Source organism: Copadichromis virginalis, linkage group LG12 (genome assembly GCF_057382275.1).
Source record: "Copadichromis virginalis isolate Kocher_CV1m ecotype Utaka linkage group LG12, C_Virginalis_male_GT1.1, whole genome shotgun sequence".
Lineage (NCBI taxonomy): Eukaryota > Metazoa > Chordata > Actinopteri > Cichliformes > Cichlidae > Copadichromis > Copadichromis virginalis.
The window spans coordinates 22,540,932-22,558,767 of NC_140629.1; the positions used below are offsets into that span (position 1 = coordinate 22,540,932).

Sequence of the window (17,836 nt, forward strand, 5' to 3'; positions counted from 1 at the left end):
AATAAATGTAATTTTTGACCCAGTCTGTAATCCCTAATATTCAAACTAAAAAAGGCTGCAAAATGCAAAAAAGATGAAGAGGCGGACGCGGAGGAAGAGAGGAAGAATGTCGACGTCCTGTATGCAGGGCCATCACTCATCAGACATCCCCTCCATCACCTCCCCACCGCCACCCTGAAAAAACAAAACAGTGTCCTGACATCGTGGTGGAGGGGAGCTGAAAGGCGGGTGGGGAGGAGGGGAGGAAAATTAGGAAACCAGATGTGAAGCATTAAAACATACTGACATGCTGAGGGCCTTCCTCTGCCACACTCACACACTGAGAACACTAACTCGTACAGCAGGCTAAGATACATGCACGCATGCATGTGTATGTCTCACACACACACAGGCCATAAAACAACACACACGTACACATGCACACACAAAGACAAATACTGACTTGAAAGCAGCCATGTGTGCACAATCAATCATGCAGAATTATCCACATTAGAAAAAGTGATGCCTAAAAAACAAATGCCAAAAAATTTAAGCATGCTAGCTGATTTTTAATAAAACACGCGTGAAATGGGCCAAAACACGCTGCAGCTCATGGCTAGGAATGAAGATTTGGATAAATTAGGGAGGATGTAACAATTTTTCACTGTAAGACAAAAATCTACGGATGGGTCATCATGCATCACTGTATGGACATGCATCCAATTAGGACATATATTTTGGCTGAGAAATGGCTGGGGGAGCTTTGTTTTCCTTCATGAGCATAGTAGATGTGTATGTGTCAGTGGGGAAGAGTAATAAATACCCCTGGACCAGGGTCCCCTGGCAGACTGGGAGCTAGACTGGTCACCAGGGTTAACACCCGGGGCACCTGACCTCTGACATTGCTAATGGGGCACAGAAAACCCTCCACGAACTGATACCCCCTCTGTCGCATACCACCACAGGACCTTTCACACCAGTCGTCCCCAGTCCGCTCCCCTCCTCCTCCTAAAAACATACAGGGATATCTGTGGCATCACCTTCACTGCCCTTTCACCAGCAAATGCCACACAAATTCCCTACAGCTTGAGCATCTCTTTCATTTTCTTTTTTTCGGGATGCTTTTTAAACATATATGCAGTCGTCATCATCATCATTAAAAAAAAATAAAGCTTGACCCTCATCTGTTTCCACAAGTTAAATACAGCTGAAGGCTTTATCTACTAAATGGATTGTCACTGTAGGACCCTGATCTCATTTGACAGCAGTATTTATCCTGTGTGAGCTGGGAAGATTATCCTCCATTGGCCAACTTACTCATGTAAAATAAAACAGTGTGAATATACCACACATCAACTTAATGCTGTGTGTTTTATTTATCCGTTCTTATCCCTACCTCAGGTAATTACACATCACTAGAATTATTTTGCTGCTATAAAACACAGATTTTATTCAGGCTTCTTCTTTTGGCTGTTTGTGTGAAGACAAAATGCAGGACTAAGAAGTTGGGCTTCAAAAAGGAACATGCTAACTTTCATCAGATACACCTTAAAGCAGACAGCGAGCACATGGATGAACTCAGCTCTTTATAAATTTGACTGGTGGATTGGCTGTGTCCCTTTTGGCCTCCTCTCCGTTGCCTCCCGGGCTGGCTTCACCCCTGCAACCCCAGCCCAGACCTACCCCGCCTCTAAACTTGAGAACTGTGACAAAGCCAAACATTTTAACCACTGGTGCTGATTTATAGAGCTGGGTAGCGCTGTAAAACCTTTAGGCTTGCCACTGAAAAAGTGACTGTGGCATTCTGGAGCTGGGAGCTTAAGAGGGCTGCGAGGAGGAAAGTGGAATGATGGGAAGGGTACTCAAGAGGCACTTGAGAGGTTTCTCTTGGGTGTAAAAAGTGTTTTACTGCATAACCTCTCACCAGCTGCTAAATGTGCATTTCAACAATTTAAAATGAATTAATGTGTTAGTCTCTCGAGCTTAGCCAAAAGCATAGCATAGAGACCATCCACATGGGACTGCGGTCAGCCTGCCAAATAGATAGATATGGATAGATATTCAGAGTCTAGAGAGCATGAATTCACAACCAGGACAGGGAATAGAAGTCCCATCAGTGGCCTGACCTCTCCCAGCATGCTTGGCGTGTCCTGAGGGACGAGGATTCAAAATATACTCTCACAACTGTCAGATGGAGACACGTAGCACCTTCTTCAACTGAATAGATTTCAAATATGCCAGAAGGTCATCCACGACGCACCAAAATCTAATCTTACCTTTTCAATACCCTTTCAATCAATCAGCAGCTAATAAGATTTACCAATAACGTGTATAAAGCTTGGCCCAAAAGAACAATGAAGCTGGGATGGATGCCACTGAGAGGGCGAGGAGAGGAAAGAGAAGCAACAACAGAAGGAGAAGAGATGTCTTCTTAATTAGCCAGTAATGATAAGATCTGACAAACAACATCTGTTTCCAGAAAGAGAGAGAAGGGAGGGTGGGGGGGGGGGGGTGTAAAGAGGGAGAGGGAAGAAGAGGGCGAGAGAGCGGGATGGGAAGCAGCACGAGAGAGAGAGAAACTGCTGAGAAACCTGTGAAGCCTAGACAACAGGGACCTGTTTGTAAGAAAGTAAAGGGGGAGCGGAGGGGATGTGTTTGGGAGGGAACGCTGTGTAGCGTGACACAATGGAGAAAGGAGGATGAGAAGTATAGCAGAAGTGAGAGAAAGACAGACAGGGGAGAGAAATCTGACAGGGTTGAGGGAGTCGAAAAGCCAGGACGACTATGACAGACAGGAGAAGGAAAACAGATCAAAAGGAGAGAAAATGAGGAAGATAGACAGACGCAGAGAAAGTGAGCTGGATAATGGTGCTGAAGGGAGAGAGGAGGAACGTGCGAAGAGATGGGAATGGAATCACTCAGAGGTTTCAAGGTGCTGTAATTTACTGTCCATGGCTAATACACAACAAATGTGTGGGAGCCGTGGACTGCGAGAGGAGAAGGGGAGCAGAGTGGTTGGGGGGCCAGGAGGGTGGAGGCTTTAGGGAGGGCATGCAGACTGTTGGGGCTCTCAGCATGCCTGCTGGGAGCCTGTCAGCAGTCACATCACCCCTTGCCCTCAGCCCTGACAGATTCATCAGGACCATCCCACACCCTGCTGCATGTATCCAAAAGATTGCAGTGACAATTGTTAAACTGCTTTTTCCATTTTTAATTCACATTTCCTGTCAGACTTTTATTTGTTAATGTTATGTTCGATCCAGCAATCATCCCCACATCAGACAAGCCACCGAGTTCTCATGAGATCTCGTGAAAACGCTTCAGAAACTTCAGGCTTTTAGCTCACTCTCTATACTTTTAAGCCCATTTTGGTTCTTTGCTCGCTGTTTGTTGCAAGACAGTTAAAAAAAATTGTGTATTGCACACGGTCAATAGAAAGTGTGGGTTATTTTCTTATTTGTAACTAAAATCAATCATGAGGTCAGCAAAAAAAAACATAAGAAAAAACTTAACTAAATCAAACTAAATCTCAAGGGGAACATAACCTGGGTATAGCCATGACTATCGGATATGATGTAACATCTGAAATAGCACAAAGACAGCAAATTGTGACAGTTAACAAATTATTAAAGATTATTATTAAAGATAATGTGCAGTATCTACATTGTGCTCTACACATTAAATTTGCTTGAGAATGGCTAATAACGGTCACACCAAAGATTTTCTTATTAAGATGGAAACACACCATGGACTTGCCTTCAGTGGGAAGGTTCTCTGCAGCAATCCTGCACTCATATGCTCCATGCTACTCCATGCTTGATTTTTTTCAAGCAGCTTTGATAAATGTACTGAAGTTCTTACGAATGAAAAGCTATTGTATAAGAACTGTGTCTATACACAGCGTCTTTGCCTGTCTGTTTCCTTCATGGACCGCAGGAAGTATAACTTTTGCCTGTGATACTTAATCAAATGTTTTATTTTTTTTTTAAAATTCTGCAGAAGTGTAAATATTAGTGTTTGGAAATGCTTTCAAAAAGTGAGCGTCAGGGATTTCAGAGAAATCTAACTCCTAAGAAAAATAAGAGTCTTTCCAGATCCCAGATAAATAGACAAACAAAAAAACAAGGTGGCCTGTGGGGCCGGCTTAGCACCAGGGGGCATTGTTAAGTCATTAGTGAAATTTAAGCCTTTAACCACAACCAAACCCAGTCACCCCCAGCAGCAGTGTCCAGCCAAAGAAAACAGCCCCTGTTACTAAATACCACTGCTAACTGGCCTTTGACTCCAGCAACCCCCCCAACACACACACAAACACACACAAAAGATTCTAGATTCTTATGAAAGTCCAGTGCAGGAATGCTTGTTCGCTTGCTCATGATCTGAAGTGCTGCTAAATCACTGTAATTTGCCCACTTGTGATCCTTTAAGCGTCCCTGCTTAATCCCTTCACTGCTCAACCAAAGGTGAACCTTATTAGTGGCTAGACAAATGGGAGGGTTTTCCCCAGCATCCCACCCCTCCTCGAAATTCACATTCATAAATATCCCCCCCCCCCACAGTTCATCCATTGGTAGTCCGATCCCATTTCCTGTCACAACATCTCTCCGTTGCTGTCTGTTTCCTACTGCCCCCTGTGTAGGCTCTCAAAGAAAACAAACCAGGCCTACTTCTTGTGGCAGAGTTCAAGCCACAACAGCCAAATGCTGGCCGTATCAGAGCAAAGGTGACCAAACACAAACTCGGCCCATAACCTTCCACTCATTATACACTTCCTGTGCATGCTGGAGTCCCGGGTATTTCCAGGTCACATGACACCAAAATGTAGAGAGCTTGAGACTTACCAAAGGTCCCTGAACTCATTTTCAGCGGTCTTAACTCTGAGTGTGGCTCTTACTGTTTGATGCGGTGCCTGTCAGAGAATTTGATATTCTAGACATTGCATCGTCTCTCCCTGTCTGTCTTTGTGTCATTCTCCTGCTTGCATTGCCCCAAGGGAGGAGCCATCCCCACAGTCCTGTGCCAGCTGCTCAGTGGTCCAGCCTGCGTGCCGCTCTGCTGTGTGAGGCGTTGTGCACTAGAGCCTCAGGGCTCTGTCGCCACGCTGCCTGGACCCCTGCATGAGGGGCTTGCTGACAGAGGGTCTGGAGGGACTGGACAGTACCAGCTCACCAGGGAGAGTCCTGTGACAGCGGACTGAGGGGGGCAGACTTTGTCTCTGAACATGCATGTGTGACAGACAGGTAATTTATGCAAAGATAATAATGGCTGCTGTATCCGTAACTAAGAGCGCACACATGCTTCTCTATGACATGTTCAGTTTCTTTAGTGTATTCAACAGCAGCTTTAAAGCCAAGTCTGCACACATTGAAAATGTTAGATTTTGAGGCTCACCTGTAGCTGGACTGCCACTTACTGTCATAGAAACTGACAGCTTAAACACCTCAGCCAGCTACAGCTGCACTCAGAGTATGTGAAGGTGTATTTGTCTCAGTTTGCAACAACTTCACCACCATCATCTTCAACTCTTTTCCAGTCAAAGGATCAAATAAAAGTAACTGAGAGATCCAACTTTGAAGCCATGTAGCTATGATATTATGATCTTAGCGCTGATTGCTCGGGTTCAGGATGGCGCGTATGAACACACTTTGAGATATTTGACTGGACTTCAATAATTTCTTGGCAAAAAGATCTGTGACTTCACAATAAAAATGTGAAACTGAGTTGTGCTTTCCAAAGCGTGTGGGTTCAGACACTACGTGCACCATTTCCAGCTTTGGACCAAACCTCAAAAAACTCATCCTAAAATAATATGAGAGGAAAAAGGTAAAGACAGCATACAAGTGTACACAGAGTGAATTATGAGTTTTAATTAAGTACAGTAAAAGGCAAATCTAATACTGGATGCATGAGAAACGGTTTCCTAAAATGACATTGTTGTCTCACACATAAAACTCTCAAGCGTGTATATGACGACCTAACGGGGCGAGTTGGCGGTAGAATTTGAGTATGCATCTGGGAAAGGGAAGGAATTCGACCTCTGACACAGTCCAAAAAATGTTGCTGCATTTATTCTTTGGCTGATAGTTTAATGTTCTTTTCCCAAAGACTTGTAGTTTCTATTTTCTTTTCGGTTGAAGAATGAGGAGGCCAATATTCCCCATCATTAGTAGGACAAGGAGTAACTTTATGTGACCTGCTGTGAAATCAGGTAGGCAGCAAAGCCCTGCAGGAAGCACAGAGGGAAGTAGTCTGCATCATCATGGGTTTTTAAAGAAAATATGACAGGCAGGCACACGCAGGTGGAAAGACTAACATCAAAACAGATGGTCACACTGTCTGTCTAATACACCACAATGGCAGGGAGCAGGTATTTACATACAGCAACAGATATTTGAATAGTTTATTGTCAAACTTTCCAGACAGCGTCGAGCCATAAAAAACAATAAAAATGACAGAGTTTAACAGCTCACAAGCACCGCAGAAGCGAGATATATAGAGAAATGTGACATAAGATTTATACCAGCATTAAGAACTGCTCACTAATAACTGCAATAATGCACATTGACCTGAGGAAATTTGTAATTGAGATGAAACTAAACCAATTTTCTGTATATTGATCAGAAAGGAAACCCTGCACGCACTCAATGAAAACAAACCTGTGGTACATGCACACAACTAGAACCAAGACTACAAACAGATCAATACAACCCACAACCTAAGATTAAGAATAATGGATCGTTCTCGGAGCTAAGCTCAAATAAAGTCATTTCTCGAGACTCATATACTATAGTTTTAATAAATAAAAGAATAAAATAAACTCTAAATGCATCCTTCTGAAAAACAAAAAATCTGGGTTTAAGCTGCTGCTGATGAAAGTGTGCACAAGTATGTAACAGTCCTTGTGAGCTCATTTTCAGTGTGGGGGAGGGAACAGGCATATTGACAACATTGGAAAATTCCTATTGATTATTCGTCTTTTCTCTGAGCACCGGCTTGTTAAAAAAGGGCCCTCTTGGAAACACGATCAATTAGTGAGATAGTGCTTACCATTGATCACCCCAGTGCCCCTCACAAGACTCCTGCCTTACAATGGATCCCTCTACACACTCTATATGACCAACTATTGATCTCAGCTTCTTAGCCAAATATAAAAGCACACACCCAGAGCTGCCCCCCCAACAAATCCCATTCAACCCACACAGCCTAATACTAATACTGACATCTGCTTGTCTCCATTGTAAACCCCACAGCTCGCTCATAAAGACTGAGGCCCAGAACCAATATAGTTTCTCTGAGGTCAGAGATCAGTTTTGCAATAATACCACCATTAACAGATCTGCCTGGGTTGAGATTGAGAATGAGCTAAATTTCAAACAGTGAAAGCAATCATCCAAAAATAAAGAAATAAAAATAAAAGAAATACCAGTATTTGAATTTTGACCTGAAAGCACTCAATAATTTTCTGTTTTGCTTAATAAATGACCTTAAAAATGACCTGTCAAAATAATCAACCACCAGTTTCTGAAAAAAGATTCATTCTCGCATGTTTATTAAAACAAGCGAAATGAAAGAAAAGAAATGTAATGTAATAAATACATTGATTGCATGAGCTTGAAGAATTACATTTATAGTAATGAGCCCAGAGGCATTGATCCAACTTCCTATTGAACAATCCACTCATCTAACCAATCAGAAAACAAGTCAGGCCATCAGTCAAGGATAAGTGACATCCTGCAAACAGAGATGTCACATTAGGACTGCGAGTATAACAGTTCACCTATGCAGCTGCAAAACTAGCAGACACAGCAGGCACTGGGGCGTTAGATAATTCGCCCCCAAAAGCAACTCGAGTCATCTCTTTGTCAACTCCTGCCCTTGCCCTCTTCATCCCTCCACCCTCTGTCCTTTCACCCCTCCCAGTGGATCAGCTGTGATCTCCTCTCTCTCCCCTTTCACTCAGATCAGGATTAGAAAGAAGGGAAGGTGGAGGGAGCTGCAGCAGTAGCAGCAGTAGCAGCAGCAGCAGGAGAAGGGGGAGAGAAAACTGAAACAATATGGAAAGGAGATTAGAAAAGAGGGGGTTTGGGCCGTTTGGGGAATTGCAAACTCCCTTGTGCTTGGGTAGGTGTCCTAATGACACTGCCTAATTATGGCAAAATTAGACAGGCTAAAGGGAGGGTGGAGGGGGGTGTTGGTGAAGGAGATGGTAATGTGACGGAGAAAAGAAAGAGGAGCACGGGAATTAAGCAATAGGGAGTTAAAATAGTAAGCATGTGAGAGCAAAAGGGCGAGAGGGGTGTGCAGAAGCACAGATACAAACTGGGGCAGGTGGAAAGGGAGCAATGCACTGAGGGTGCGAGGAGAAGGAGAAAAGAAGGAAGGAAAAGGGTAGAAAGCAGTGGTGGTGGAAGGGAGTGGGCCCCAGCACGCTGCATGTTAATTGGAGAACAGGTGTTAGGGCTGGGAGCAGGAGGCTGATTACTGGAGCCACAGAAACTGACTGTCTCCTCCACACACACACACAGAAGTGCACACACATACACAAATGCGCATAGGCTTCAGACACACACACACACATGAATAATTTAAGACCCAAGCAAGGACTAGGGGAAAAGGTCAGTGTAGGGGTCAAAGAGACACACAGACAATCGTACATAGATCCATATACATACATAAATAAACATCCCCACAAGCATGAAAATATACATTCGTTTGCGTGCATGCAAACGATGCATATGTGTTATAAACTTCCTCCTAGTTGAGCATACATACATTGAGCATATGGAGAAAAGTAAGGACACCTCTGATTGGGCAAAGCAGTATTCCACCAGCTTAGCAGAAATTAACTGGCTTCTAATAGGTGGGTCCCTGAGGAGGGGATTTTGTAGGCTAGTCGAGAGGGAGAAGCCCCCATCAGGACAGGATATGGCCAGTGTGATTAGAGAGTACAGTAGGTCAATGATTTAATTTAAATCAATCCTCAGAGCTGCACATCAGCCTGCACACACACACACACAGAAAGCCACAAAGAAATATAGACTGTTTTTGTGTTGTTTTTCCTCACCAGAAAATCACCAATCTACTTAAAAAGCAAATTTCAAAGCAGTTTAGCCATGTTAGGAGGAAGTATAAAAAGGGTGCGGAGGGAGCGATTGTGAGAATAATGTTCTAGAGTAAATGGGAAAAGCAGCTGCTCCAAGGTATTCTGGGAAAATTCATACAACAACAACCCGATTTTTCCGTTATATGAAAACTATCTTCATCTGAGATCCTCTGAGACACACTGTCAACAGCCAGCCGGCTTGAACTGAGGAGGGGAAAGAAAAGGGTCCTTGATATATGTGAAGTGAGTGCTTTCTAGACAGACAATTGCAGGGAAGGAGAGAAGGAAGGAGAGGGCAACGGAGGGAGTGAGGGAGAGAGAGGTGATGAAGGTTGCCCCATGACATCACACAGTAGGTATTTCACATACGGTCTGCTTATGAGTATCAATCACGCTGGTTAATGCCAGGCAGACAGTGTGGGACCTCCAAAAGCCCTTTAGACGTGAAGACTCTCACACACGCTGATTACAGGGGTGGTCATCTCCCTTTAAGCCTGATAACTGGCCCTCGGGGTGAACATTAAGTACATATGTGAGCCCGTCTGGTGGTGTGAATGATCCACATGCTTCTGATAAAAGTAAATCTGTGCTTTTGTCAGGTCTCAGGTGCAAATGAGTGACCAAAGTGAAACAGATCCCAGCAAGCTGGAAGATAGATCAGCCGATAAACAGAAAGCCGCAGACAGAAAGACACATGGGAGACAGACACGGGCGCTTTTCACTGGATGTTACCGCCTGTTTGCAGTGATGTGGTGTAAATTGCCCCGGAGAAACAATGAACATACTTCCCATGGAGAAGAAGAACAAGATTGACATGTGATGCATACACGCACAGTTAGGTATTATGTCTTAAATGAACAGAGAGCATGTGTAAGCTTCTTCTACAGTTGGTGCAGAGGGGACTGTTGTGAGAGTTTAGATAGTATAGATAGGTGATGGTTTGAGGTGATGGACACTGTGTGGGACATGCTTGGATTTTATTACCTGTCAATGATGACTGGATCGGACGGCGTCTCATTTCGATTGCCACAACTTTTCTTCTCACAGCAGCGACTGAGTGGGCGGTTAAAGAAACAGGAAAGTGGAAAAAGTTAGCGTAGTGGGAAAAAAAAAAAAAACCCATCAACAACAACAAATTAAACAGGAGGAGCCACCATTTTTCTCTGACCCATCCACATCCATAGACCCCGGCTGCTCTGCCCCACAGTGGGCCGTGATCCAGGAACACACAAAAGCAGCATGGGAGGGGTGGGGAAGAATGGACAAAAGAAGAAAAGAGGAAGAAAAGGTACAACAACACACCCTACAAACAGTGAGGGACCATTGAAAAAGTGAAAAGCCAGCTAGGCAATCTGTCACATTGATTTTGAAATCAAACTCAACCCCCACGCAGCTTTACTGCGCACGCACACCGTCCCATAACATCCTACCATTCGTCAGCGGTCTTGTCCGAGGAGCCTGCTGGCCGACCAGTCCCCCTCAACAACCCCTCCCAAAGCCCCCAACTCCCCTTCACTGCATAACAAAAGTGCCCCCACCCCTAACCATCTGCCACCCCTACACCTCGCCTTACCCCTCTCGTGTCCCAGCTTGGCCCTGCCCTGCCCCCCCCTCCGCCCCCCTGTCAGACGGCCTCACTCCCCAGCTGTGACGCTTGCCCTCTGCCTCTTCGGCTCTGTTATTAGCCAGCTGTGAGTCACATTCGGGCATCTGCTGGCTACACAATGGCAAAGCTCACTCTGCTTCAGCCCTCCTCCTGATATTCCAGTCCCCCTAGCCTTCTTCCTGTGGCCCTCACATCCTATAGGTCAAGGCCCACTTCCAGACACTCTTAAAGTTCTTCTACATCCACAAAAAAAAACAGCTACCTAAGCCACGACCAGCCTTCTTAAACTCGCTCTGCTTCCGAAGTTGCTCTTTGGCACTGGCTGCACCACCGCACTTGTCATCCAGTGCCGATGAAGTTCATGCATGTCTAAACATAATTTTTATTTCCATGAGCCAAAAGCAGATTGATCCCCTAAAGTGTTTGCTGCTGTCAGTTGATTTCTGACTGCAAAAACCACAGGCCCGAGAGAGTGGAGCGCTCCAAGACGGAACGGGAGCTTAACCAGGGACATGCTGCCTCACAGCAGACAGCAGCGGTGTGTTACAACTGTAACAAGGATGATGATGGACAACCTAGACTTACAGTTCAATAACAGGGTAATTTTTTAAAAAGTACAGCCCCAAGCATCACCACAAAACCCATTTAAAGCTGACTGAGACAAAACAAAGTGAAAGAGTGTAATGGATACAAGTACTTGACATTTGTAGGTGCAGGTTAGTGTGTGTGTGTGTGTGTGTGTGTGTGTGTGTGTGTGTGTGTGTGTGTGTGTGTGTGTGTGTGTGTGTGTGTGTGTGTGTGACACTCACCTGCACATAACCTCGTGTGTGAGCAGAACTCGACACATTTCTGGATTCTTGTTTTGTCCCTCATACGATATGGGCTGAGAGGAAGAAGCAAGGGGCAAAGGGTCAGACTGAGTTTCATGTAAAAGTAAATTAACTGCTGTTTCTTAAAACTCTAAGAGGAATCCCATTCAAGGGAAAACTTTAGGAAAGTTTAACAACCTGTTTAGTGACGGAGTCGATAAGTCGTGCATAAAGATCCTGCTCAGTGCGAACCCCTGCAGGAAAAAAAAAGAAGATGTCACTTTTTATAAAGTGTTTCAAGCATGAGAACAATTCTGTTACACTGAAATAATTGTCATTCTTTAGTTGGATGTAAGCTGCGGGTAGAGGCTACTGAAGCTTGAAAGAGACATTTCTATTGTGCTGGAAACCTCCAAAGAAGAGATGCTCATTTTAAATTAATTGCAAAACATAACCGATCTGTCACATTAAGCGCTTAAACTCTCTTACCTCTCCTAACCACTCAGCGATAAATCTCTGTGGATTCTCAAAATAAGATGGAAAGATTTATGATAGAATTTTTTTTCCACAGTATCTGGATAGGCTCTAAGAAAAAAAAGCATTGAACTCTGTCCAGCCAACATGGAGGAACAAGATTGGCATGCAGTTCAAATTTCCTCTCTGATGGTTTCTGAGAGGATTGAGTTATTTGATGTTTGATGATTATTACTCATATTCGACTCTAAGGCCACAATTTATAACCAGAATCTCACGGCTTGTCAAGCTGTTCCTTTTATGGTTGTTCCTGTGTGAAGCTATGACTGGCAGGAGACATTCTGCTGCGTTCGAACGGGAGCTGATCGGCTTATTAAAGAGTTTAAATGAAGAAACAAACGGGTTGTTTCTTTTTTAAAACATTTCTTCTTACTTGCATGTAATCAGGTGTGTCTCTTTAAAACTTTGCCTCAGGAGAAGGAGACAACACGCACTGAACTACTCCCTCAGAGGAGACCACGCTGCCTGTGAATTTTTTCATGGAGTGTTTGGAAAGTATTGCCTTTAAAATGTGCTCCTTTCATCAAAGTCTCGATTGAGATGCCTTTGATAACGCTTGGGGGAAGGGGATGAGAGGAAGTGCTTTTAGTGTACTTGTATGTATGCGTGTGTATCAGCGGGTTGCTCTGGAACGCGTCTTTTATCTTCTCTCCCATGGGTGCCACTGCGACAGACTTGGGGCAGCAGTGGCTCATGGGAACCAAATTTCTGTGTATCCCCCCTGATCTGCTGTGGAAGCACCATGGGGGAAGTGGAAAGAGGAATCGAGGAGCTGAGGAGGTGTTGGGATGGGGAGGCAGCGTGCACCTCATTTCCCTATACATGGGTCCATAAGTAACAGCTTGAAAAGCTGAACAGTAAATTGTATAAATCTAGTGATAAGAGCTAGAGGGGAAATTAATGGGTAAGTCAAGAGCAGAGCTGTGTCAGGTTTGTCCAATTTTTGCTCATCTTTGAACCTACTCACCATTGCTGTAGAGAAGCTGCAGCTTGTAGTGAGTACCGTTGTTGGTCTTTTCTCCCGTCTGCTCCTTGCAAATAGAGAGGCAGGCGTACAGACAAACGCAGAGAATACAGTTAGGCTCGCTGGGGTACAGATAAGCACAGCTGGGCATCAGTAAACAGGGTTAAGCACAGTGAGTCTTGCCTAATCCTGCACCTCGCCCTTCCCATGGAGCAGCATCGAGATCAGAGAGTTGTAGGCTCAAAGCTCATTTGGGACCCTGTGTTGTGCTCATAAGCTGAGCACTTAACCTTGAGTCGGATATTCTTTGTAGAGGTTGAACTGTCATCTCTGATACAAATGCCTAAAAAACCCCTCGGATCAAATGCAGTGGTCCTCGCTGCAGTGAGGTAGCAGGCATGGCTATATGCACTTGTGTGTGTGAGGGCAAAGTGTGTTCCAGCGAGTGGAAAGTACTGCGTGTGAGACTGAGCAGCAGTCGACCTTGACAGAAAAACTTCCTTTCTGCTATCCCTCCTTACACCCCCCTGCCCTACACTCTCCGCTAGCCTCTCACTTCTTCCTTCTTCCCCCCCCCTCTTCTGTGTTCTCCCTCTTCCTTTCTCTTTCTCTACCTCCACTGGTCTTTCTAAGTGGTCTCAGAGGAATGCTCTCTGGTCCAATAACCCAGGAGGCTGGCATCGCAGAGATGAGCGCGAGAAAGGAGGCGAGAGAACAAGAAGGTTGGGGGAGTGGAGAAACTGGGAAATGGAGACAGTTGCAAGGAGAGGAGAGGAAACGGGGTGGAAATTAAGATGCATGAAGATAAGATGAAAAAGCTCCAAACTTAATATGAGAACACACCTGGAGATAGATGGATGCCCAGCTTCATAACTTTTGTAAATATACACAGAGGGACGTTTACTTCACCATAGCATCACTCTACCTCTGCGCAATTACAAAGCAAAAACAGATGCCAGGGTAACCATGCAGAAAATGAACCTCTCCACTGCCGTCATATTAGTCTATGGTCTGTGTGGCACAAAGGGGAGCACGCCAACAGCTTCGGCCCCGGCATCAGGATTGCTGCCTGCCTCACTTCGAAGCTCCAAAAACCCAAAAGTATGCTAGAACTTTAGTTGTTAGGATAGACTCCCCTTGTCTTTTCCACAGAGTGCAGTGGTTGCCAGAAGTTCAGGAGATTTGTGCCCCCTCACCACAAGGCAAAAACATCCATTAACACTGGGCATAAGGCTTTACTCCAGGCATATCTCAAACTCTTTCTGTCTTTCTCTCCATGCTGCACCCTTCTTTATTTTGGTGTTGTCCAACTTGAGGAATCCCCCCACCCCATACAGCAGTATTTAGAGTATGGGAGAGAGGCATGAAGGAAAAGGAGACTTTGATGATTAGTTCACTGTATAACTTAACAGGAGCGAGCATAATTTGCATTTTAAAAAAGTAGTGATGTCCTCCTAATGAGGCAAGCTGCTAATTAGTCATTAGATATTCTTTTTCAATCCTACATCATCAGCTCATTGGGGGTAAAGCTTGTGTAAACATGTAGCCGTCAGCTGTTCGATATGCTTGGCTTTACCAAGGATGGGGGAAATTAAGCTGAGCACCTGGCTGAAATACTGTATATTACAAATACATGTGGATAATCTCTAATGTCGTGCGATTTTGATTAAACACGTTAAATATTAAAACTCGATGTAGAATTAACATCTCTAAGCGTTCGGTAACAGTCACACACCTTTTCGTGCTCCACAAAGTCCACAAACGCAGTCCTCTCCACTTCCACAGGTTGGCCGTGTCTGTCGTAGAGCGCCAGGACAAAGTGGAAGAAGTTGGACTTGCGGAGATTTGAGGGCGGCTGCTTCTCGAAATGAGCTCTCGACAGGGCCACTCCACTTAGGACACAACCGGAAGAGACAGTCAGCTCACGCTTATCACACTGAATATTATCATACTTTATTTAATTAAACACATTTATAGCATCAAATAGAAATACTTGTTTTCCTTTTATTAAATGACAATTAACAAGCTTTCTATTATTATTATTATTATTATTATTATTATTATTATTAACAACAACAACAGTAATAATAATAATAATAATAATAATAATAATAATAATAATATGGACAAAGAAACACAGCAAGCATGCTAACAAACTAAACTAAAACACTTTTCTCTATTTGCAATAAATCTTGAAAGTTAAATTAAAATAGATTACATTTACTATAGCTTTAATTAATTAAAACATTAAAATATTAAAAGCATATTTATCATCGTGCATTTTTTTTCTTCAAAGTCTTTCTTTGATCCATACATTAATTGTAGATTATTAGCATAAGCCAAACAAATAAAATAACTAAACTGATGGATAATTTTGCATACATTTGACCCTTCAAGGAGAACCAAATATGGACTAGAAAAAAATACAGAAAAAACGTCATTATGAGCCAAACTTACTCAAACTTTTTTTCTTTTCTTTTAACTTGAAAATTGAAAAGTGTCGACGTCTTGTTTAAGTGAAAATTGTGTCGATGGCGGAGCATCATAGTTAAAATATACATTAGGACACTGAGTGTTTAATTAACGCGGATTAAAGATTTGGACACGTGAAACGCTTGTTTGAATTCATCTTAATAAAAAAAAGAGACTGTTATGAATCTGCGGGCTGGTTCAGAGCAGGTTTGACTGTTTGTTAAATTTTTCTGTAATTTTACTTTTGTCTGAAAAAGACCTCAAATCACACTCGAGTGCACTTTAGATTTTGTCTTGACAACTTCAGTTTTTGTTTCTAGTTGAACAAAATAAGTGTCGATTAAAAAACAAACAGCCATCTGCTTAAAAAATCACTAAAATACTTTAAAAAATGAATAAATAATCCTGATAACTGTTTTCTATTTGCTCTATTAAAATATGCGCGCTGCGCTGTTTAGCATGTTGCCAACTTTTCATCTTGAAAATGATTCTGCTTTCTTCATGACTGTTTCTTCAACATTGAAGTACAATACGGTTTGTGTGTTGTAAATATATTTATATATATATACATGTGTGCAGAAGCTGACTGAACATCTACGGTAAGTAGAAGAAAGAGCCAACACTGGAAAATCTGTCATTTCTGTTTTTAAAAAAATCAGAGCTGTAAAGTTTGTGGCAGGTGACGATGAAGTTGCCTTTAAGCTGAAGCTAAAGCTGCTCTGGGAAAAATATGTATTTCGTTTTAGTCACAAACAGCTTTAACAGTGATCTCCGCTCCTGTGAACGAAAACTAATGACGTTATTAAATGCCTCTTGCCTTTATGTACAAATAAATAATTGTTAGCTGTTTTGCATTTGGGGCAAGTTTCATTATCATTTCAAGCATTATGAAAAATGTTTGTTGTTATTTTTTTCGTCACTTTTAAGGAAGTTTTTACGAGTTTGGGGGCAGTGAGTTTTATAGGGGACTGGTGTCATATTTTGCAACAAGTAGTTTGCAGCTCTTTTCTCAAAGGTTGCCTCTTCTAATGTTCGACCTTAAAATAATAATAATAATAATAATAATAATAATAATAATAATAATGTCTCCATCATGAGCAGTCAAACAAGCATGGGCGTATCAGATGAGAGGATGGTGAGAACCTAAAGTCAGCAGATCAGCTGAGTTTGTTCTGTACCTTTGCGCTGCGACGTTCGCATCCACAACCCCAACATTGCGCACCCACGACCGGACTGGATCCATCTCCTCTCCAAGACCTCTTTCTTTTAATCCGCTCACTTCACGAATCAGATGTTCCTGGATTCCAAACATTTACACCCTGCTCCGATCGGCTGGTAACACTTTCTTGAAGCAGTTGAAAAAAACACTGAGCTAGGCAGCTAAAGCACTTTGGCACACAAGAAAAGGTCCACTTCAACGCGCTGCGCTCCTCCAAAGCGCCACAAACGAACTGAGCATTTACAGAGCTTTGTAGGGGGAAAGAAGTAACCGACGCTGTGTGATGTTTCAGGGGCGTCTCATTAAAAATCCGAAAGGACTTTCTTTTATGGTTCAAATGATGAAAGTAAATATATCCTTCCACTGATGTGAAGCATTCTCCAAGCGCACATCTCCACCGTCAGTCCGAACGGGCTCTGTGCGTTCAGCTCCGCAGATATCCGGGAGCGAGTCTCGAAATATTCTTTAAAGTATGAGTGTGCAGAAAGTCTTCCTTTGTCACAGGGCCAAATCGAATCAAACCAGTTGATCCGAGGGCCAGGAAGCTTGTAGCGAACGACTGTGTTGAAGCATGAATGAGACCCTCAGCTGGGATGGGGCGTGGAGGCGGGGCCTCGATGCCATATGGGATTGTTGAAATGGGTGCTCTCATTGGTGCAAAGTGCATCCCTTGTTTGGTCTGCTGCCAGATTCAGCATCCAACCTGTGACTCCAGCAGCAAACTTTTTTAAACACAGAGAAGTTTCCCTAGATAAAAATCACATAAAACCACAATAAAACATTTATAATGAAGAACCGGTGTTAATTTAAGAATTTAGTGTGTATACTATATTTCACTTTTTTTTTCTTTGTGTGTGTGGCAGAAGTAGGAGTGTAGTCATCGAAATCTTTTATTAAAAGGTACGTGAAAGGTTACGTTAGGGGGGAAAAGAAAAAAACTTTGCTCACTTTAAGAATTTCTGGGCGCTTTTGTGTATTTAAAAAACAATTACTGGCGTTTGGTTTCAGATTGTCTTGTACATGCTGCGCAGCTATACTGCCCTTAAAAGCCCGTACAGCCAGTTCTGTTTGGTCTATTCATTCAAGTCAACATTTAACACAAGTGCGCTCTCGACAGGCACGCATTCAGCAGCTCGACCGTCTGCTCCTT

The 17,836-nt window shown here is 43.3% G+C and overlaps 1 protein-coding gene across 3 annotated transcripts in view; it reads right to left on the bottom strand.

Moving 5' to 3' along the window:
- The window catches only part of ebf2 (EBF transcription factor 2), a 28,352-nt gene extending 11,132 nt beyond the window's left edge, over positions 1-17,220 (bottom strand). For 2 of the 3 annotated variants that reach the window (XM_085475450.1, XM_085475449.1), the window contains exons 1-6: positions 16,646-17,220; positions 14,731-14,887; positions 12,999-13,062; positions 11,696-11,751; positions 11,498-11,571; positions 10,067-10,135 (exon numbers count right to left, since the gene is read on the bottom strand). In XM_085475450.1, coding sequence (XP_085331576.1) covers positions 10,067-10,135; positions 11,498-11,571; positions 11,696-11,751; positions 12,999-13,062; positions 14,731-14,887; positions 16,646-16,779 — 554 coding nt within the window. In that variant the 5' untranslated portion in view covers positions 16,780-17,220. The remainder of the gene's footprint in view (positions 1-10,066; positions 10,136-11,497; positions 11,572-11,695; positions 11,752-12,998; positions 13,063-14,730; positions 14,888-16,645) is intronic. The other variant, XM_085475451.1, reaches the window with a different exon arrangement.
- Positions 17,221-17,836: the final 616 nt, after the last annotated feature.